At 51.8% G+C, this 23,283-nt stretch overlaps 1 protein-coding gene across 1 annotated transcript; it reads right to left on the bottom strand.

The window, feature by feature from the left end:
- Positions 1 to 15,378: 15,378 nt before the first annotated feature.
- Positions 15,379 to 20,632, bottom strand: LOC117425206 (E3 ubiquitin-protein ligase TRIM39-like). The gene is made up of 5 exons (XM_034041981.2): positions 20,112 to 20,632; positions 17,432 to 17,527; positions 16,915 to 17,133; positions 16,514 to 16,664; positions 15,379 to 16,037 (listed from the first exon to the last, which is right to left on the bottom strand). Exons 1-5 carry the CDS (start codon positions 20,349 to 20,351, stop codon positions 15,493 to 15,495), a joined length of 1,251 nt encoding a protein of 416 aa, XP_033897872.2. The 5' UTR covers positions 20,352 to 20,632; the 3' UTR covers positions 15,379 to 15,492.
- Positions 20,633 to 23,283: the final 2,651 nt, after the last annotated feature.

Here is a 23,283-nt window from a genome sequence, read left to right as displayed (position 1 = left end):
TCTTCAGGCAGCGGAGATCCCCCTTCTTGGGCAGGAGCGTGATGACCGCCCGCCTCATCGAAAGGGGCATCTCCCCGGTCTCGTAGGCTTCCGCCAGGACCCGCGCAAAGGCGGGCCCCAGCAAGTCCCAAAACTTCTTGTAGAACTCCACGGTCAGCCCGTCGATGCCCGGCGATTTGTTATAGGGCATCTGACCGAGGGCGTCGGAGAGCTCGGCCAGGGTCAGCTGGCCCTCGAACTCGTCCCGGACGCCCTCGCCGACCGTGGGAAGCCCATCCCACAGAACCCTGCACGCGTCGGAGTCGACGGGATCCGGAGAGAAGAGGGCCGAGTAGAAGGCCCTGGCCCTCTCGTTCACGCTCTCCGGATCCGTCAGAAGGGAGCCGTCGTCCGCCAGGAGGCAGGTGATGTTCTTGCGGTCTCCCTTCTTTTTCTCCAACGCGTAGAAGAAGTGTGTGCCGCGGTCCATCTCCCGGAGGAACTGGACGCGCGAGCGCACAAACGCCCCCCGGGACCGCTGGAGCTGCAGATCCCGCAGGGTGCACTTCTTCTCCTCGTACGCGCTCTGCTCGAGTTGGTCCCCGCGAGCCAGGCGGCTCTCCAGACCGAGCAGCTCCCTTTCCAGCCGCTCGATCCGCGAGTCCCTCCGCCTGCTCGCGCCCCTCGTGTACTCCTGACAGAGGACCTTGATCTGCGCTTTCCCCACGTCCCACCACTGACGCCAGGTGGGGAAGCGAGATCGCCTGCCGTGCCAGACCGTCCAAAAGTCCCGGAAAGACCGCTCAAAGCGCTCGTCCTCCAACAGGCTGTTGTTGAAGTGCCAGTAGGCAGAGAAATGCCTAGCTGGCACCACGGCCACCGTCACGGCCACCAGGTTGTGGTCCGTGAACGGCGCCGGCCTGATGTCGGAGGCGCGAACGCAATGAGCGTGGTTCCGCGACACGTAGAACCTGTCAATCCGGGACTGAGACACCCGCCCCTCCCTCACCCTGGTGAAGGTGAAGGCCGAGGCGTCCGGGTGCTGCCACCGCCAGATGTCGACCAGAGAGAGCCGAGCGATCAGCTCTCTCAGGGCGGCCGACGAGAGCGGGTAGGGCTCGCGCCCCACCCGGTCCGCGGCCTCGAGGGTGCAGTTGAAGTCACCCCCGAGGACCACGAGCTCGTCGGCGCCGATGGTGTTCAGATGGTTCGACATCCGGCGGAAAAACTGGACCCTCGCCGGACCCGAGGACGGAGCGTACGCGTTCACCAGGTGAACGGTAGCGTCCCCGTCCCGGATCCGGTGGTGCAACAGACGGCCCGGCACGACGTTGACCACATCGAGCACCGTGGGAACAAAGGACCCGGAGAAGAGCGTCGCCACCCCACAAGATGACTCGGTGAGGTGGCTGAAGGACACTCTCCCCCCCCACTCCAGCAGCCAGTTGGCCTCGGCCTGCGGGGTGGAGTGGGTTTCCTGCAGGAAGCACACAGAGTAACCCCCTTTTTTCAGGAAGGAGATTACCTGGGCCCTGCGGAAATGGTCCTTGCATCCGTTGACGTTCACGGTCCCGATGCGATACATGGTCCTCTGTCAGGAGTAGTTGGCGACACTCACGGGAGATCCTGAGATCTCCCGAAGTTCACCAACTGGTCGTGAAACTTTCGGGCACGTATGTGCACGCACGTGCCCGAAGTTTTGCTGGCGTGGCTGGCCCTGAGGAAGGACCTCACAGAGTTGAGGATCCTCTGGAAATCCCCCCATTTGTCCAGGGCCAGCTGGACCTTGTCCCTGCGGTGGATGGTGGCCTCCAGGAACTCCAGGAGCTCCGCCGCAGGGATGTCCGGAGAAGGGGCGGACAGACTCTCCGAGCCCACGCTGCACGCGGACTCGGAGTCCTCCTCCCTCTCCTCCGGTTCTCCACCGCCCCCCTCGCGGTGGAGAAGCACAACGCACTCACGTTGGTGGGTGAGCGCGTTGCGTCTTATTTTGATCTTAACCGACTCCCCCAGCGCCCCCCCCCCAGGGGACGCGGCGGGAGAGATCGGCGGAGGGACCCTGGCGGGGACCGTCTGCACCCTCGATTTCGGGGGCGCAGACGGTCGCTCGACGTACACCGCCGAGCCGGACGGTCTCGTCGTCCCCGCTCTGGGTCCCTCCTTGGAGGTCCGAGGCACGGTCTCAGGCCCGTCCTCTTCCCTCGAAGGAAGGGGATCCACCCTCTCGGGTCCTTCCCCTCCCTCCCCTAGAGAAAGGGGATACACCCTTTCGGGTCCTTCCCCTTCCTCCGCATCAGTCACCGGTTGTTGATTTTTCAGGGGCTCCTCCCGCGCCCCCTCGGTGACTGGAACCGGCCCCTCGATGCTGGGTCGGGGGCCGGTTTCTTGGCCCCGTTGCACTTCGGGGAGGGGATCTACCGCGAGGGCACCACCTTCTGCCCTCTCCGGTTCTTCCCCTCCCTTCCGCGCTCCGGAGACCAATGTAAACGCGGGCTCCGCAGAGCCCGCCGCTGCCTCAGGGGGTGTTTCCTCATCCCCCTCCGCGGCAGCACGAGGGCCGAAACCCCCGTCGCCGCAGGAGAGGGAATTCTGAGGCAGCTCGTGTTGTGTTTGGGGGGGCTCAGCTCCCCCCTCCGACCCCTCGGCGGGGGTCGCTTGCATGGGCTCCGCGTTGTCTGCGGAGCCCACGCTTGCCTCGGGAGCTGAATCCGCCTCCTCCACGGAGGCGGGAGCCCAAGACAGCTCTTGTTCTGGTTGGGGTGGTTCAACCCCCCCCTCCGACCCCTCGGCGGGGGTCGCCTGCATGGGCTCCGCATTATCCGCGGAGCCCACGCTTGCCTCGGGAGCCCGAGGCAGCTGTTGTTCCGGGAGGGGTAGTTGGTCCTCCCCCTCCGGCCCCTCGGCCGGGGTCGCCTGCATGGGCTCCGCATTATCCGCGGAGCCCACGCTTGCCTCGGGAGCCCGAGGCAGCTCTTGTTCCGGGAGGGGTAGTTGTTCCTCCCCCTCCGGCCCCTCGGCGGGGGTCGCCTGCATGGGCTCCGCTTTGTCCGCGGAGCCCACGCCTGCCTCGGGAGCTGGTTCCGCCGCCCCCTCCTCGGCAACACAGGGTTCAGGACCCGCGTCGCCGTCGGAGGAAGGCGGTGCCCGAGGCAGCTGTTCTTTCGGGGGCCCCTCCTGCGCCCCCTCGGCGACCTCCGCTGCGGCCGGCCCCCCGATGGTAGGGTCGGGGCCGGCTTCCGAGGTCTGTGGTGTGACGGGGAGGGGATCTACCCGAAGGGCTTCTTTTGCCCTCGCGGGTTCCTCCCTCCCCTTTGGCCTCTCGGCGGGGGCCTCTTCCATGGGCTCCGCTGCCTTTGCGGAGCCCCGGACCGCCTCGGGGGGTGGTTCCTTCTCCCCCTCCGTGGCAGCACGAGGGCCGGAGCCCTCGTCGCCGGTAGAGGGGGGACGCCGAGGCGGTCTCTTTCTTTTTTGGGGGCCCTCTATCGCCCCCCCGGGGACCCTCAGCAAGAGGCCGAGACGTGTGCACTTGCGTGCACACGTGGGAAGACGCGCCTGCGCCTTCCTTTTCCCCCTGAGGCTGCCGGAGGAGGTCCCCTGCCCTGCCACAGCAACGGGGAGCCCACCTCCGGCAGCGCTTTTCTCCTCGTACCCGGGGATGAGGTGCTTTGTTTTACGGGCGGCTTTGCCGCCCTGCCTCGCGGGGGGTGCCGTCGAGGGAGTACCTTTGTCTGGGACTCCCCCTGACCCACCGCCAGATGGTGCGGCGGCGGGCTTCGTCTCCCCCCGCTTGGCCTCCCCGGTGGACCTGGCCACCACCTTCTTCTTACGGCGGGCGACCAAGGTCCACTCGGCGACCTTCTCCCCCCGCGCGCTTTCGGGAGGCGCGGAGGGTCCGGCCGCCTCGGGGGCCCTCTCTCCCTTTCCCTCCCCGGATGTTACTGGGAGGGGGGCGGGTACTTTTTTGCCCCCCTTCTCTGCGGGCCTCTTGGAGGGCCCCGGGGGCGAGGTGGACTCGGAGGGGCGCGGTGCCTGCGCGGGTGGCTTTGCGCTTTGCTGGAGCTTGGGGCACCTCTTCTTCTGGTGCCCCAGCTCCTTGCAGTGAAAGCACCGCACCTCCTCCGAGGAATAAAAGATCACATAATTGGTCCCCTCGAAGGGGACCACAAAGCTGCCCTCCGCGGTGTCCCTCCCCGCCAGGTGGACGGTCACCTGGCGGCGGAAGGACAAGATGTGGCGGAAGGCCTGGTCTCTGCAGCCCAGGGGGATGGGGTGGATGGCCGTCTTGACCTCCCCCAGGGCTTGCAGATGGGGCATGAGCAGGGCATCCTGAATAAACGGTGGCACGTTAGACAGGATGACCCTGCTGCCCAGCCCCGCGAGGGGCTCGATGGGGACAAACATGCCCCCCACGCTGAGACCCCTCTCGATCGCGGTGTTCGCGGCGGCCTCCGATCTCAGGAAAAAGACGGCTTTCCCGTACATTTTGGAGGCCGCCACGATCGCTGCTGGTCCCACCGCCTTCGCCATGGCCTTGACGAAGCCCTCGATCGAGAGGGAGTCTCGCAGGAGGCACCTGACCCCGTGCCTCCTGGTGATATTTTTAAATGGGGGGGCCGCGTTGCTCGCGGCCACCTTTGCCCATTGCTTGGGGGGCTGTGGTGTCTGCCCACTCATTATTTACTTTTATTTGTATTATTTATTTCTTTATTTATGTATTTATTTATTTATTAATTAAACAAGAAACAAACAATAGTTCAAAAAAAAATAAAACAAACACAAATTGCACACCCCTGCACTCCAATAGTGCAGGGGCGCACAGAACAGAAAAGTTTTAAATCAAAACAAAATTCGTAATAATTTTTTTTTTTTTTTTTTTTTTTTTTTTTTTTTTTTTTTTTTTTTTAAATTAAATAAACGAAAAATAGCTACCCCTGCACTCCAATAATGCAGGAGTAGCAAAGTAAAAAATTAAACAAACAAACAGAAAATATTAATTTATTTTAAAACAACGAAAAAATAAAATTTACACACACACACCCCTGCACTTCAATAGTGCAGGGGCACACACACAACAAAAAATAAAACAATCAAAAAACAAAGGGATTTTTTTTTTTTTTTTTTTTTTTTTTTTTTTTTTTTTAATACAAACAAACGTATTTGTTTACTTTTAAATAAATAAACAAATACAAATTCACCCACCCCTGCACTACAATAGTGCAGGGGCACAAAGAAAATTCAAAAATAAACCAAAGTTCAAAACTAAGAAATAGTTTTAAACTCAAAAGAAAGTCAAAAAATCAAACAAAGGGCAAACAAAGGAGCACACGGCCTGTGCTCCCTGCCTGCCCTTCCCCCACTCTGCACACAGCAGAGATGGGGGATTTTTTTAAAACAAAACGATTTTTAACACAAAAACTAAAACAGTTATTTATATAAAAATAATTTTCTTAAAAACACAAAAATAAAAGCTTTAAAGTAAAATTAATGAATTAATAAAAGGAGTGTTTTAAAAAGAAGGAAAATTCAAAGAAGGAAAAATCTCTCCTGCACTTGCTTATGGAGGCAAGTGCAGGGAGAGAAAAGGACAAACTAAATAAGTGTTTTATTTAAAAATAAAACAACTTCACCAGAATGTTTTTCAACTAAAAGGTGCACTACTACTTTAGATAAGTGAAATTATAAAAAGTTTTACAAAATAAAAAGTTTAAATAACTGTTTTTATATGTTTTTACACACAGCTGCAGGAGCTCCACAAATGTGTGACCTGTCAGTAGTCCTATTTAAGGTCCGTTTGAAGGGACTACACCAGCTGTCCAAAGACAGCTGGACAAAAATTCAAATTAGCACCCTTTATGGGTGCTAAAAAAGACGAACCTTAACTAAATTAAATGAGGAACCGGTCAAAAAGAGCTGTAAATTAAATTTTCAAATCCAAAGGGGAGGTGTGCAGAGCACGCCCCCTAGAGCCCACTGGTCGACAAAAGATGTCATGTCGCCAGCAGACTCCGCGTGGGCGTGCTCCAACTTAACCCGGGATCGGACAAGGGCCCTGAACATGGCCCCACAGTCAAAGAGACCCTCCCCGATCATCTTACGCTTCCTGGTCTTGTAAATTGCCAGTTTAGCAAGAGCCAGGAGCAGATTCACGAGGAGGTCCCTCTTCTTGGTGGAGCCATGAACAGGGTGCCCGAAAATGAGGAGGGTGGGGGAGAAATGCAGCCAGAACTGCAGCAAAAGGTTTTTCAATAAAAGGAAAAACGGCTGCAGCCTGGCGCAAAGAAAATAAATGTGACTTACCGACTCGGACTGACCGCAGAAAGGGCATGCGGCGTCCGAGTCGGTAAAGTGACGCAGGATCTCTCCTGACGCGAGCGCTCCGTGCAGGACCCTCCACCCCAAGTCCCCAGCTCCCCTGGAGACCAGCGGGGAGTACAGGGCCTCCCACTGGGGACCGACGCCCTCCGGTGGTCGGAGGGTCTCCCGCCAAGCGGTGTCTCGGCGGGAGACGAGGGCGAGGAAGTGGAGGGTGTGGAGCGTCATCGCGTACAGGGTCCCCCTCGACGCCGATCGGAGGGGCGTCGAGGAGAACTGCGAGATCCTGCTCAGGTTGTTCTCGAGGGGAGGCCGAGGGGGGGCTCGGGCCTTGGGTTCGATCAGCAGGACCGGAGAGCCGGGGGTAGGGGGTGGGATGGAAGATGGCTCCCCGGTCCTGAGAACTCCCTCGAGATACCTGACAGAGTCTGGGTGCAACGCTGCTTTGCACTCCCGGATCGCGCGGCCAGCCGTCCTGACGGTCGCCCGAGCCGCCCTGGCGACGAGCGACTCGGGGGTCAGCCACTCTGACCGCTCGCGATCCAGGAGATCCCAGACTCTGGTCACCTTGGCCGAGATCAGCGCGCGCCGCACCGAGGGGGACTCCAACGCCTGCGCACCCAGGTGGGGGTTGTGCAGCAGGGGCTCCAGCAGGAGTCCTTCGCCCTCGGTCGGAACGGCGTCTCGGCCGACAGAAAACATGCTCCGGGTCCTGAGCAGGTCCTGGTAAAAGACCGGCAGCTCGGGGAGACGGATTCCCCGGAGGTCGATCCAAAGGAGCTGCCGGTCGTAGCCCAGGTCGTGCAGCTGGCGCAACAAAAGCGACGCCAGCGTGCACCACTGCGGGGCCGGGTCTGCGTAGAGGAATCTCTGCAGCGTCTGGAGGCGGAAGGTGTGCACCTGGCTCTTGATGCACACCAACCCTTGGCCTCCCTCGGCCAGAGGGAGGCTCAGAACCGCCGCAGAGACCCAGTGCTTTCCGGCCCAGAAGAAGTCCGTCAGCTTCCTCTGGACCCTGGACACAAACTCAGGGGGCGGGCTCAGGACGGTGAGTCGATGCCAAAGCATCGACGCCACCAGTTGGTTGATCACTAAAGCCCGTCCCCTGAAGGAAAGCAGTCTCAGCAGACCCGACCACGACCTCAGCCGAGCAGCCACCTTGTCCTCCAACTCCACCCAGTTGGCTGCGACCGAGGTCTCCGCGGGGCTCAGGTGGACTCCCAGATATTTGAAACTGTCCGCGCTCCACTTGAACTGCTGGAGCGCGACAGGGAGGGAGTCCACCCGCCAGGGACCCACCAGTAACCCGGAGCACTTGTCCCAGTTGATCCTGGCAGAGGAAGCGGCAGAGTAGACGCTCTGGCAGCTCCGCATCCTCTCCAGGTCAACCGGGTCGGAGGCCACCAGGAGCACGTCGTCGGCGTAGGCCGACAGGACCACCCTCGTGTCCGGCGCGCCGAGCGCCAACCCCGTGAGCCTCCTGCGAAGGAGGCAGAGGAAGGGCTCGATGCACAGCGCGTACAGTTGTCCGGACAGAGGGCAGCCCTGACGCACTCCTCTCCTGAACGCGAGGGGCGCGGTCAGGGACCAGTTAACCTTTACAAGGCACTCGGCAGAGGCGTACAGCATCCGGAACAGGCCGACAAAGCGCGGCCCGAATCCGAATGCTCGCAGGGTTCCGAAGAGATACTCGTGATCCACCCGGTCGAACGCCTTCTCCTGATCCAGCGACAGGAAGGCGACCGACCGACCAGTCCTCCTGCAGTAGTGCAGGAGGTCCCGAACCAGAAAGATGTTATCGAAAATCGTCCGGTTCGGGACCGTGTAGGACTGGTCGGGGTGGATCACGTCTGCCAGCACGGACTTGAGCCTCAGGGAGGCGGCCTTGGCCACGATTTTATAGTCCGTGCATAGCAGCGAGACCGGGCGCCAGTTCTTCAGGCAGCGGAGATCCCCCTTCTTGGGCAGGAGCGTGATGACCGCCCGCCTCATCGAAAGGGGCATCTCCCCGGTCTCGTAGGCTTCCGCCAGGACCCGCGCAAAGGCGGGCCCCAGCAAGTCCCAAAACTTCTTGTAGAACTCCACGGTCAGCCCGTCGATGCCCGGCGATTTGTTATAGGGCATCTGACCGAGGGCGTCGGAGAGCTCGGCCAGGGTCAGCTGGCCCTCGAACTCGTCCCGGACGCCCTCGCCGACCGTGGGAAGCCCATCCCACAGAACCCTGCACGCGTCGGAGTCGACGGGATCCGGAGAGAAGAGGGCCGAGTAGAAGGCCCTGGCCCTCTCGTTCACGCTCTCCGGATCCGTCAGAAGGGAGCCGTCGTCCGCCAGGAGGCAGGTGATGTTTTTACGATCTCCCTTCTTTTTCTCCAACGCGTAGAAGAAGTGTGTGCCGCGGTCCATCTCCCGGAGGAACTGGACGCGCGAGCGCACAAACGCCCCCCGGGACCGCTGGAGCTGCAGGTCCCGCAGGGTGCACTTCTTCTCCTCGTACGCGCTCTGCTCGAGCTGGTCCCCGCGAGCCAGGCGGCTCTCCAGATCGAGCAGCTCCCTTTCCAGCCGCTCGATCCGCGAGTCCCTCCGCCTGCTCGCGCCCCTCGTGTACTCCTGACAGAGGACCTTGATCTGCGCTTTCCCCACGTCCCACCACTGACGCCAGGTGGGGAAGCGAGATCGCCTGCCGTGCCAGACCGTCCAAAAGTCCCGGAAAGACCGCTCAAAGCGCTCGTCCTCCAACAGGCTGTTGTTGAAGTGCCAGTAGGCGGAGAAATGCCTAGCTGGCACCACGGCCACCGTCACGGCCACCAGGTTGTGGTCCGTGAACGGCGCCGGCCTGATGTCGGAGGCGCGAACGCAATGAGCGTGGTTCCGCGACACGTAGAACCTGTCGATCCGGGACTGAGACACCCGCCCCTCCCTCACCCGGGTGAAGGTGAAGGCTGAGGCGTCCGGGTGTTGCCACCGCCAGATGTCGACCAGAGAGAGCCGAGCGATCAGCTCTCTCAGGGCGGCCGACGAGAGCGGGTAGGGCTCGCGCCCCACCCGGTCCGCGGCCTCGAGGGTGCAGTTGAAGTCACCCCCGAGGACCAAGAGCTCGTCGGCGCCGATGGTGTTCAGGTGGTTCGACATCCGGCGGAAAAACTGGACCCTCGCCGGACCCGAGGACGGAGCGTACGCGTTCACCAGGTGAACGGTAGCGTCCCCGTCCCGGATCCGGTGGTGCAACAGACGGCCCGGCACGACGTTGACCACATCGAGCACCGTGGGAACAAAGGACCCGGAGAAGAGCGTCGCCACCCCACAAGATGACTCGGTGAGGTGGCTGAAGGACACTCTCCCCCCCCACTCCAGCAGCCAGTTGGCCTCGGCCTGCGGGGTGGAGTGGGTTTCCTGCAGGAAGCACACAGAGTAACCCCCTTTTTTCAGGAAGGAGATTACCTGGGCCCTGCGGAAATGGTCCTTGCATCCGTTGACGTTCACGGTCCCGATGCGATACATGGTCCTCTGTCAGGAGTAGTTGGCGACACTCACGGGAGATCCTGAGATCTCCCGAAGTTCACCAACTGGTCGTGAAACTTTCGGGCACGTATGTGCACGCACGTGCCCGAAGTTTTGCTGGCGTGGCTGGCCCTGAGGAAGGATCTCACAGAGTTTAAGATCCTCTGAAAGTCCCCCCATTTGTCCAGGGCCAGCTGGACCTTGTCCCTGCGGTGGATGGTGGCCTCCAGGAACTCCAGGAGCTCCGCCGCAGGGATGTCCGGAGAAGGGGCGGACAGACTCTCCGAGCCCACGCTGCACGCGGACTCCGAGTCCTCCTCCCGCTCCTCCGGTTCTCCACCGCCCCCCTCGCGGTGGAGAAGCACAACGCACTCACGTTGGTGGGTGAGCGCGTTGCGTCTGATCTTGATCTTGACCGACTCTCCCAGCGCCCCCCCCCCCGGGGACGCGGCGGGAGAGATCGGCGGAGGGACCCTGGCGGGGACCGTCTGCACCCTCGATTTCGGGGGCGCAGACGGTCGCTCGACGTACACCGCCGAGCCGGACGGTCTCGTCGTCCCCGCTCTGGGTCCCTCCTTGGAGGTCCGAGGCACGGTCTCAGGCCCGTCCTCTTCCCTCGAAGGAAGGGGATCCACCCTCTCGGGTCCTTCCCCTCCCTCCCCTAGAGAAAGGGGATACACCCTTTCGGGTCCTTCCCCTTCCTCCGCATCAGTCACCGGTTGCTGGTTCAGGGGCTCCTCCCGCGCCCCCTCGGTGACTGGAACCGGCCCCTCGATGCTGGGTCGGGGACCGGTTTCTTGGCCCCGTTGCGCTTCGGGGAGGGGATCTACCGCGAGGGCACCACCTTCTGCCCTCTCCGGTTCTTCCCCTCCCTTCCGCGCTCCGGAGACCAATGTAAACGCGGGCCCCTCAGAGCCCGCCTCTGCCTCAGGGGGTGTTTTCTCCTCCCCCTCCGCGGCGACACGAGGGCCGGAACCCCCGTCGCCGCAGGAGAGGGGAGCCTGAGGCAGATCTTGTTCCGGGAGGGGTGGTTCTTCCCCCCCCTCCGACCCCTCGGCGGGGGTCGCTTGCATGGGCTCCGCGTTGTCTGCGGAGCCCACGCTTGCCTCGGGGGCCGAAACCGCCTCCTCCCCGGAGACGGGAGCCAGAGGCAGTTCTTGTTGTGGGAGGGGTGGTTCGTCCCCCCCCTCCGGCCCCTCGGCCGGGGTCGCCTGCATGGGCTCCGCATTATCCGCGGAGCCCACGCTTGCCTCGGGAGCCCGAGGCAGCTCTTGTTCCGGGAGGGGTAATTGTTCCTCCCCCTCCGGCCCCTCGGCGGGGGTCGCCTGCATGGGCTCCGCGTTGTCTGCGGAGCCCACGCTTGCCTCGGGAGCCGGATCCGCCTCCTCCACGGAGGCGGGAGCCCGAGGCAGCTGTTGTTCCGGGAGGGGTAGTCGTTCCTCCCCGTCCGGCCCCTCGGCCGGGGTCGCCTGCATGGGCTCCGCATTATCCGCGGAGCCCACGCTTGCCTCGGGAGCCCGAGGCAGCTGTTGTTCCGGGAGGGGTAGTTGGTCCTCCCCCTCCGGCCCCTCGGCGGGGATCGCCTGCATGGGCTCCGCTTTGTCCGCGGAGCCCACGCCTGCCTCGAGAGCTGGTTCCGCCGCCCCCTCCTCGGCAACACAGGGTTCAGGACCCGCGTCGCCGTCGGAGGAAGACGGTTCCCGAGGCAGCTGTTCCTTCGGGGGCCCCTCCTGCGCCCCCTCGGCGACATCCGCTGCGGCCGGCCCCCCGATGGCAGGGTCGGGGCCGGCCTCCGAGGTCTGTGGTGTGACGGGGAGGGGATCTACCCGAAGGGCTTCTTTTGCCCTCGCGGGTTCCTCCCTCCCCTTTGGCCTCTCGGCGGGGGCCTCTTCCATGGGCTCCGCTGCCTTTGCGGAGCCCCGGACCGCCTCGGGAGATGGATCTTTCTCCCCCTCTGTGGCAGCACGAGGGCCGGAGCCCTCGTCGCCGGTAGAGGGGGGATGCCGAGGCGGTCTCTTTCGTTTCTGGGGGCCCTCCATCGCCCCCCCGGGGACCCTCAGCAAGAGGCCGAGACGTGTGCACTTGCGTGCACACGTGGGAAGACGCGCTTGCGCCTTCCTCTTCCCCCTGATGCTGCCGGAGTCTGTCCCCTGCCCTGCCACGGCGACGGGGAGCACGCCTCCGGCAGCGCTTCTGTCATCATACCCGGGGATGAGGTGCTTGGTTTTGCGGGCGGCTTTGCCGCCCTGCCTCGCGGGGGGTGCCGTCGAGGGAGTCCCTTTCTCTGAGACTCCCCCTGACCCACCGCCAGATGGTGCGGCGGCGGGCTTCGTCTCCCTCCGCTTGGCCTCCCCGGTGGACCTGGCCGCCACCTTCTTCTTCCGGCGGGCGACCAAGGTCCACTCGGCGGCCTTCTCCCCCCGCGCGCTTTCGAGAGGCGCGGAGGGTCCGGCCGCCTCGGGGGCCCTCTCTCCCTTTCCCTCCCCGGATGTTACTGGGAGGGGGGCGGGTACTTTTTTGCCCCCCTTCTCTGCGGGCCTCTTGGAGGGCCCCGGGGGCGAGGTGGACTCGGAGGGGCGCGGTGCCTGCGCGGGTGCCTTTGCGCTTTTCTGGAGCTTGGGGCACCTCTTTTTCTGGTGCCCCAGCTCCTTGCAGTGAAAGCACCGCACCTCCTCCGAGGAATAAAAGATAACGTAATTGGTCCCCTCGAAGGGGACCACAAAGCTGCCCTCCGCAGTGTCCCTCCCCGCCAGGTGGATGGTCACCTGACGGCGGAAGGACAGGATGTGGCGGAAGGCCTGGTCTCTGCAGCCCAGAGGGATGGGGTGGATGGCCGTCTTGACCTCCCCCAGGGCTTGCAGATGGGGCATGAGCAGGGCATCCTGAATAAACGGTGGCACGTTGGACAGGATGACCCTGCTGCCCAGCCCCGCGAGGGGCTCGATGGGGACAAACATGCCCCCCACGCTGAGACCCCTCTCGATCGCGGTGTTCGCGGCGGCCTCCGATTTAAGGAAAAACACGGCTTTCCCGTACATTTTGGAGGCCGCCACGATAGCTGCTGGTCCCACCGCCTTCGCCATGGCCTTGACGAAGCCCTCGATCGAGAGGGAGTCTCGCAGGAGGCACCTGACCCCGTGCCTCCTGGTGATGTTTTTAAATGGGGGGGCCGCATTGCTCGCGGCCGCCTTTGCCCATTGTCTGGGGGGCTGTGGTGTCTGCCCACTCATTATTTAAGTTTTATTTGTATTATTTATTTATTTATTTATTTATTTATTTATTTATTTATTTATTTATTTATTAATCAAACAAGAAACAAACAATAGTTCAAAAAATAAAACAAACACAAATTGCACCCCCCTGCACTCCAATAGTGCAGGGGCGCACAGAACAGAAAAGTTTTAAATCAAAACAAAATTAGTAAATTTTTTTTTTTTTTTTTTTTTTTTTTTTTTTTTTTTTTTTTTTTTTTTTTTTTTTTTTTTTTAATTAAATAAACGAAAAATAGCTACCCCTGCACTCCAATAATGCAGGAGTAGCAAAGTAAAAAATTAAACAAACAAACAGAAAATATTAATTTATTTTAAAACAACAAAAAATAAAAATTTACACACACACCCCTGCACTTCAATAGTGCAGGGGCACACACCCAACAAAAAATAAAAATAAAACAATCAAAAACAAAGGGATTTTTTTTTTTTTTTTTTTTTTTTTTTTTTTTTTTTTTTTTTAATACAAACAAACGTATTTGTTTATTTTTAAAACAAACAAACAAATACAAATTCACCCACCCCTGCACTACAATAGTGCAGGGGCACAAAGAAAATTCAAAAATAAACCAAAGTTCAAAACTAAGAAATAGTTTTAAACTCAAAAGAAAGTCAAAAAATCAAACAAAGGGCAAACAAAGGAGCACACGGCCTGTGCTCCCTGCCTGCCCTTCCCCCACTCTGCACACAGCAGAGATGGGGGATTTTTTTAAAACAAAACGATTTTTAACACAAAAACTAAAACAGTTATTTATATAAAAATAATTTTCTTAAAAACACAAAAATAAAAGCTTTAAAGTAAAATTAATGAATTAATAAAAGGAGTGTTTTAAAAAGAAGGAAAATTCAAAGAAGGAAAAATCTCTCCTGCACTTGCTTATGGAGGCAAGTGCAGGGAGAGAAAAGGAAAAACTAAATAAGTGTTTTATTTAAAAATAAAACAACTTAACCAGAATGTTTTTAACTAAAAAGGTGCACTACTACTTTAGATAACTTAAATTATAAAAAGAATTGAAAAATAAAAAGTTGAAATAACTGTTTTTAATGTTTTTAGAGCACAGCTGCAGGAGCTCCACAAATGTGCGACCTGTCAGTAGTCGTAGTAGTGGTAGTAGTAGTAGTAATATTATTGTGCAGTTCATGAGCTGTGAGAACAGGTTAAAAAATGAAATCACTTCATCCTAGAAAAAAGAAGTATCACCGACAGCATTGACTTTCTTCACTATAGAGGACCATATGGCCTCTTTGGTAGCAAAACGGATGTTGGCTGAGGCTTTACCAAATAACTACATTTCATGCTGAGTGACCTCAGCAGTAAGGAATTCAGCTCCTTCTAAAAAAACTTTTCTTTTCCTTTCCACGCATCAAGGACTTTGCTGCCCTTCCTGTGACATATTTTATGCTTGGTTTGTTTTCTGTGCTCCACAAATCTCATCCAGCGCTCTACTGCTCTCTGTACTTGCATTGCTCTTAAGCTTACATTGGCCGCTGTGCCTGGCCGCTAGGCAATTTGGATTTTGCAGGCGCAATTGTTTGCACTGTGCCTATCCTTAAATCAGCACCTAAGTGTGCTGCCATTTGGTCTACACCCCCATCTGGTGGATATCTACCACTACTGCACCTACAGAAGCATTAATATGATTCATACTGTGGAACTTGAGACAGTGACCCAAGAATTTAAGGACTAAAAACAAATCACTTTCTAAAATGCTTAGAGTGCATAGCAATGGTCTTAGTCTGAATACTTCTAGTACAGACTGCAGTAACCGCACTGAAAACATGACCATAAAAACCTTGTTTTCTTTTTCTTTTAAAGCTTGCGGAGTGATCTGGAAAACTGGTACAGTCGGTGTGGCTGACTGTGCCGCAGTTATCACAAACCACATCTCCGGTTACTGAGATATAAAAGACAATGATCTAGTTACACATGTCTACAGCAGGCAAATGGAACTGAAGAGCAGCTCCTGGATTCATAGCCCAGGGCTGGTCAAAGCTGGTCCTTCCACTCCTGGTCTTTGCTCTAAACCTGTTCCAAATTGTTTAATTGAATCAATTAAACCTCCATCCAGACCCTGAGGTAGTTCATTGTATCATTTTATCATGGTTGGACACCCCTGTACATAGTTGAAGCACCTTAATATATATATATATATATATATATATATATATATATATATATATATATATATATATATATATATATATATATAGCATTCTATGCAGAACTAAATGTACCCATAGTTTAAGTTCTAAGATGTCAGTCTTAAATACCAGTGTTTTTTTGTTTTGTTTTTTATAAAAGAGCAAACATTAAAACAACTTGAATTCAATTCTTCAGCTTTTTATTCATAATTGTGTTACATCAGTGTTATATTCTCATCCTGTCACATGCATGCATTGGAGATGACCATTTGAAATAAAAGGAATTGTGAATTTAATCTGTGTATGTATGTGGGCAAATGATCAGTGGAGCTGCATTTTCATCAGAGTGGGAGACACCAGGGCAAAAGTTAGGATAGAGTTTCACAGTGAAGGTGTTAGGGAAAGTGTAGATGTGAGCTCTGGTCTCCACATTGTAAAAGGAGAGCTGCCCTTCCTCATAATCGAGATACACCCCCAGCTTCTGGGGCTTGGGGCTCAGGGGGAGGGGGGTTTGGGGGGCAGTGAGAGCACAGAAATGATTTTCTTTATTCCACCAAATGACAATGAAACCCAGCTGGGGATTCTCAGTGAAGCACCTCTTCCTCTGAGAAGACTCTCTGGTGACTCCTAGTAGCCAGTATATATTCTCCCCCACCTCCACCTCCCAGTAGTGTCTCCCTGAAGTGAAGCCCTCCCTGCCCAGTACATAGATATGCTTTTCAAATCTTTTTGGATTGTCAGGGAGAGGCTGTTGTTTAGCTCCAGTTCTGACTTGCTTCCCATCCTGAGACAGGATGAGAATTGGGTTTGCTGTATCAGAGTCCAGAGTCACGTCAACTATGGGGAAGAAAGAGGGGGTAAAACATATAAAATCTAACAAACTAAGCATGCCAGATACAAACCCCCTGCTGCATAGATGGAAACGAAAAACCAGAGCCGTCAGTATTGTGAAAAAGAACACTTGGAGAAATGAAAATTATACTCAGTGCTGAAGAATTGCCTTGTCAACTTTTTATAGAATAGGATAGACAGTTCTCCAGATATAAGTTAGACTTGTATTCTATCCACAGATGACAAACTGATCCATCAATAAAAGACAGTGGATGACTAAAACATTGGAACTTGTTATTTTCATATTATGGCCATTCTGAAAAAATCTCTTGCGGTATTCTTCATAACTTTAAAATGATCTGATCTTCAAACATGAGAAATCTGAAAGCAGGTACTCAATTCTGTCTAATGCTGTAGAAATAATAACAATTTTAAAACTTGAGACTATGGTACTATGTGGCTCACATATGATTTGCACCAACCTGCTATAGTTGCTTTCATGAACTCCACCTTCCAGAATCCCTCGAGGTGGTCTTTGAGTCGAGACACAGCTTTCCTCAGAGTCCAGAAAGAGTTGTCTATGTTATCAAAGAGCTGCTGAGCTGCAGGAGGGGTGCAGATAGACTGGAAACTCTACAGGGGGAGTGTGGAGAAAAGGATTCGTCAGCCAAGTAGCACAGGGGCTGCAACACTGGACTGAGCAGCTGGGGAGGTCTTTCAGTGTGTACAGGAAATAATCAGGGGGAGCCCAGATTCTTACATAAAGACCAGCAACAAAACTGAACAAAAATGTTTACCATGCTTTGAGCTAAATAAAAAACATCATAAAAACAAACATCAGTATGTTTAAAAGTCTTGATACTGAAACCCCACTGAAACCCACCTGCAGAAAGTGGAGGTGATCCTCTGTCTCAGAAAGCAGCTCCATCTCAGCCTTCCTCTTTCTCAGCTCCTGGATCTCCTGCTCCAGTTGTTCCCTTTGCTCATCGGCCCGGCTCACTGCAGCCTTCTCTTTAGCACCAATCAGCTCTCCCACCTCCGTCCTGATTCTCTCAATGGAGCGGACCTGCTCGCTTTCAGCCCTTTCCTCCTGTGCTGAGAGCTAGTCAGAGAAGGAAGGGTTAGGTGTTAGAAATGCCTTTATAGATGAAACATCAGCAACGTACATCTCCTACCATGGCTATCAATAAAGGGATGGACTCCCATTGCATAGCAGTTGGATCCATTCCTGGTTTCACTACAAGTTAATAAGACACACCTGAGCTTGTTAGCTCTGCACTGGCTAATCAAGCTGGTAGTAAAACCTGGATTATCCTAATATGCTCCAGTCCTTACTGGAGCCTCCTCTGCATGCCTGCTGTGTTTCATTATGCTGTTCTTGTTGCTCATGTCATTCTCACCTTGAGTGACTGCACAGCCTGGTTCAGTCTCTCCAGCTCTTCCAGTCTCTCCTCAATGAGCTTTTCTATTCCTGCCTGTCTCTCCCCCAGCTCCTTCTGCACAGAACAAGATGAGCAGAAACAGGGACACAACAACGGAATATTACTAAAGCAATAAGGTAAAAAAAAATACTGTTCTATTATTTTTATAATGGTAATGTATATGATTGATTTGGAAAAGCATTGGTCATTTTCATAGAAACAGCAGGTCAAATTTAATTTCAGAAGAAGAAGAAGAAGAAGAAGAAGAAGAAGAAGAAGAAGAAGAAGAAGAAGAAGAAGAAGAAGAAGAAGAAGAAGAAGAAGAAACATGCCAGTAACACTGGTTGGATCACACTGGCACTCCTAATCAGGTCCGGAGCTGGGTTCTGGCTACCCGGGTCACATCCCGCATAGTGTGAAACTACGTACCAAGATGTGGGTCGACACTCTTTGACCCGGGTTGAACGGCCATGTCTGCGTGAAGGTTTCACTTCTGCAAGGAACATTTCTGATTAGCTATATTTCTGTTGATTGAAATTGCAGCAGGGATGTAGAAACATTTGCTCTAATCAACATTTGAGCCAACGGTTCAATCCAGAGAAGCTTGGATGGAAACGTCTGTAACAAGCTGCTCCCGGGGCATTGATACATGTGTTGTGTGTTTGCTTCTGTCACCCAGGTGGACCCTGCTTTATCAAAAGCCATGTGAAATCGCGTAGCCGACCCGCATGACACCGGGTCCTGACCCGGGTAGGTTCTGACCTGGATAGAGCATGCCAGTGTGAATGGGGCTCTAAAGGACACTATGACACTTCAGTTTCAATAGCTTACCTGTTTCTCCACTCTCTCTCTCTCACTCGAGACAATTGAATGGTTCGAGTGGCCGCTGCCAATGCACAGCGCGCAGACACAGCTCTGATCGGTTCTACATTAAAGCTCCAGCAATCTGTGGTGCTGTTTGCAAAGCTTCTGCTCGAAATCTCTCAGAGGCTGGACCAGCGTGTGCCTTTTCAACCCCGTGTGGTAGTGTGGCTGGAGGTGCGCTTCGCAGTACTAGCCCTGGCACGTCAAACACGACCTGACCGCTCCTCGCTTTATCTCGCTGGGGCAGATATCACAAGGCACGTCTCCGGGCTCAGCAGAGACAGGAGCGGGAGCTGGGAATTCCCTTCGTAAAATAAGATGGAAAATAACGCGTTCAATCATTTTAAAATACCAACGGGACTTCATACTGATAATGGAGAATACTGATAAGGCAGTAATGTAGTATATACAATTTCCTGTACAAATCAAATGACTTTTCTTTAAATTGTAGACATGCATTACATATGAGATTCCTTTACTAGGATTATATATAGATAGATAGATAGATAGATAGATAGATAGATAGATAGATAGATAGATAGATAGATAGATAGATAGATAGATAGATAGATATACACACACACACACACACACACACACACACAGTAAATAGGGTAGTGTCCTAACGATAAGCCTACTGTGGGTTCTGCCTTCTTCCAAAACACAGTTAAAAACTGTACGCCCATTTCAAGAATATATTTTCTTTTGCACTGCCAGAGGGCTGTAGCACAGGTACAGTCAGCTTCATTTGTGTCTGGCTTGCTGGGGCGCAGTCCAGGTGAGTGTATTTTCAGGTACATGTTAAAAATTGGTAAGCAGCGCACGCGCTTGCCTAAATAATGTCCGCTAAGAAAGCAGGGAAATGCCCCATCAGATCTGGTACGTTATGCTGTTTTCTGTCTTTTGCATCTTTTAAATATAATTTATGATATTTTCCAGTCTTGTACATCGTTTTTAATGTAACTTCTCATATTTTTCCACTATTTACAAAACAGCATGCAAATATTTATCATATGCAATACATTGGGTCTTGTACATGTTTTTAGTTGCTCAACTTTGCAGTGACTTCTCATTTTGGCTTGTTTGTTGTGAAAGTTTTTTTTTTCTTTTAAGAGAAATTGGTTGCCTGTTTTCAGTTTAAGTTTTCAAAAAAACGTATAATTAGAAGTAAATGTATCTCTTTTTGACAAAGCAAAACACCCATCAGATCGCAATTGATTGCACCTATACCAAAATCTGACAGTGTACCATTTTTTGACATTACATGGGCCAAGTTTTGGTATGCGTACCACTTCCTGACAATGTACTACTTTCTAACACCCCAACTGTACCTCTGAGCTTGCCATGCCATAAAGTTCTTATATTATGAAAGTTAAAATTATCTTACTATGTTTTCACCTAAATGCATGCGGTCTGAGAATGTAAGTTTTTCAGTCAGACATAATATTTACAATATTCTCAACACAGTTGTATCCTTTCTGCAAGTTCTTGTGCGCGCTAAATAGACAAGGACGTTCGCATTCGTTTTTGCAAAGAGAGTAGTCTTTAGCAGGAGAGTACATCCACATGCTAAAAAATAAACGTGAAGTCTCGGAAATGTTATATTTGTCTTTCTTTTTTCTTTTTGTCCTGCGGTTGCTTTTAATGTATTTTTCTGTGCTTACTACACTTCGTATGTGATGTGGAATACGCGACTTGTACTCTTTCAAATACACGCATGCGGTTCTAACGGTATGTAACTGCTTGCGCCCCGGCACCTCTGTACAAATTAAGCACTGTGTATACTGACACATACGGGACGATTGCTCTCGTTTTCTTCAATTCCTCCACCAGTTCGGTCATGATATTGTCTGGGAGTGAAGTTCTCCCGGCACTGGGGGCAGCTGTACACGCCGGTTTGGTCGTTCTGGTCCCAGTAGCTCCCGATACAGTCCAGACAGAAGCTGTGTCCGCACGGAATGGTTGCGGGCTCGGTGAAGAGATCCAGACACACGGAGCAGGAGAACTTCTCCTCTGGAGACGCCGCTGTCGCCATCGCTGCTGTCTGCCAGGGAGAAAACGAAACAGTTTATATATTCAAGTTTATAAGAAAGCCGACTAGGTTCACGTTAGTAAATAGTCACTCGTTCATTTCATTAGAGGTCAACAGAAACATTAATTTAATATGCATGGTTTGTAAATATAATTTCAACACTAACATGTAGGCTATAGAAAAGTAATGCGTCACAACCCCAATCACCAAAAAAGAAATTGAGCTAGACGTTCTGGAAACCGGAAGAAAATAACAGCTAGCAATACAGTGCTTTATTCGGGGATGTTCGGTAAGGTCAATAAATCGGTATTAATTCAGTAACTTATTTAAATGAAACAGAGGGAACTTTGGAAAAGTACTTTCTGTAAATATGTTTGTTGCTCCGCGAGAGGCAAAGTGAATTTAGTTAAATTATGTATGATGATGTAGTTGTACTAAGCAATATATATATATATATATATATATATATATATATATATATATATATATATATATATATATATATATATATATATATATATAGCATATAACATATTGAAGATGTTTATGAAACGTTTGCCTTAATCGTAGCATTATTACATGTACCACGATTTAGTGTTTTATAGTTATAGCTTTCATTTTACAGACTACAGTACTACAGTGTTAGCTAGTATCAATACTGTTTTTAAATGTTATTGACTTTTTGGTGTATTCATTTAAGTGTAGCCGTAATTACACGTGCCACTTTAATAACAAAACCGAAAATTAAACAGCGCAAACCATTAAAAAACGATTTAAGGGAAACAGAGACCGCGTTTTATCTTTGGCAACTAATATCGTCCTGTAGCGCTTTCTATTTGAGTGAACTTTCAGATTGACACTCATATAGTCGCATAGCAAGGTTTAGAACAGGGTGCTGTAAACAAACCGGCAGAAGGGCGCTTTTCTGATAAAATAGACTGAGGAGAAAGGTACGTATGTGCTGTGCTCAAAGTCAAAAATACATGGAAAATGATATCAACTGGCATGCCTGGAGTGGACTGAACGTGTGAGCGTCTGTTGAGGTTGTGTGTGGGTGTGTAAAACCATAAGGTTATTTAATCTGATGTTACGCATTTTTACGTACATTCTAAAGAGCATTACCATGTTTCATTACAAAAAAAAATGACTCAAGTTTCCCAAAAATATTTTATTTCACCACAAGCCTTCACCGACCAGAGTCATACAGAACAGTACTAAATGGCACAGGAAAAACATTAATATATATATATATATATATATATATATATATATATATATATATATATATATATATATATATATATATATATTAACATATTATTTTGGAAACTTTTAAAAGGTTGGGGGTCTACATGACCTATATGGGGATATGCTATTGAAAATGGAAACTAATAACGGAAAATAAACTTCACCCACAGACTTTTAATAACGTAATCTGTGCATTTTCTGTTTGAATTCTGCATGGACTAAGCAGGTAAACCAAGCACCAGAGCCAGAATTGGGTTAAAATCTCAGTCTGTGTGCAAATCTAGTGAAGACACTGAAAGAATAAATAAAGAAAAGCATCCATTTCAGTTTTTTATTAGTATCACAGCATAAAAACAATCTTGCAATATATAACACATACAAGATATTAAACCTAGGTCCACCCTGATCCTAAATGTTTATTTCTACTATTTGACTTTAAGCACAGTGGCTTAGAGTTTGTTCCTGTTCACGTCTGGCGCATCACAACTGCTGCTGCAGAGTCACTTCCAATAGGACCTCGGTTTTACATCTCATCCGAAGGACGGAGCACAAGGATGTGAAGTGACTTTCTCAGGGTCACACACAGAGAGTCAGTAGCTTGGATTGAACCAGGAACCTGGTAACAAGCCCCTTTCTTTAAGCCTGTATGTCAGGGGTCAGTCCGTGGACCAATCCACCCTCTATATACATGACTTGGGATCTGATCTGGGGGATATTAATATACATCTATATGCTGATTATACTATTCTGTACAGGACAGGAGGAGGTGCAGTCTGCATTTCATATTGTACAGCACAGACTATTTCAATCCAGATTATTACTTCATGTATCCAAGGCTGTTCTGTTCCAATAGGAAGATAATTAGAAATTTGACTTGGGCTAATGTTACATTACATGGCAATACTTTTATAAAGATTTGGGTATATGGGTTGATGAGCATCTTTCTGCTAATTCCTATATTGAATACCTAAATTAGGTTTTCTTTTTAGGAACAAGAAGGTCTTTTCTCAATCCAGCAGGTTAAAGTCAGTGACTGCTACTATCTTCCCTTTTTTGATTATGGTGATTATATTTACCAGTGTGCTTCAGGCTCTACATACACTAAATATACCTTCATGCTGCAGATTTGTTCTGGAATGACCCCCTTAGACACGTCATGAGGCTGGCTCTCACTTACAAAGCAGAGGTTTTGTGTTTCATGTTTTTAAAGGCTTGGTGCCTTCTTGTTTGAGTGCTCTGGTGGAAAGCACTTGCATTGGTTATAGTTTACGCTCTCCGGACTTTGTCAATTTGGCTGTTCAGACACATTTGGTAGAATTATTTTATAATTCTCCTGAAGAGATGGTTTTAAAGATTCTATTTGGGGATTGTTTAGAACCTCCTGCCAATGCTTCTCCTTCACTCCACATTAACAGTAGATTCATGTCCTATTTATTCTGCTCTTTGATTTCTGTGTGATGCTGATTAAGTTTGAGCCACATGTTTTTATTGTGTTCCTTGTAATGGTCTTTTAATTGTTTTCCAGGACAAGGGTAAATAAACAAGGGTAAATAAACAAATAAAAAATAATCTCTCTCTCTCTCTCTCTCTCTCTCTCTCTCTCTCTCTAGATAGATAGATAGATAGATATAAACATACACAACATTTTCGTATCTTAATAAAGGAGTTCCTCTGGGTTTTTATTCTA

The sequence above is a fragment of the Acipenser ruthenus genome, chromosome 20, assembly GCF_902713425.1.
Source record: "Acipenser ruthenus chromosome 20, fAciRut3.2 maternal haplotype, whole genome shotgun sequence".
Taxonomy (NCBI): domain Eukaryota; kingdom Metazoa; phylum Chordata; class Actinopteri; order Acipenseriformes; family Acipenseridae; genus Acipenser; species Acipenser ruthenus.
Note: the sequence above shows the minus strand (reverse complement) of the source record. Positions and strands in the feature narration are given on the sequence as shown.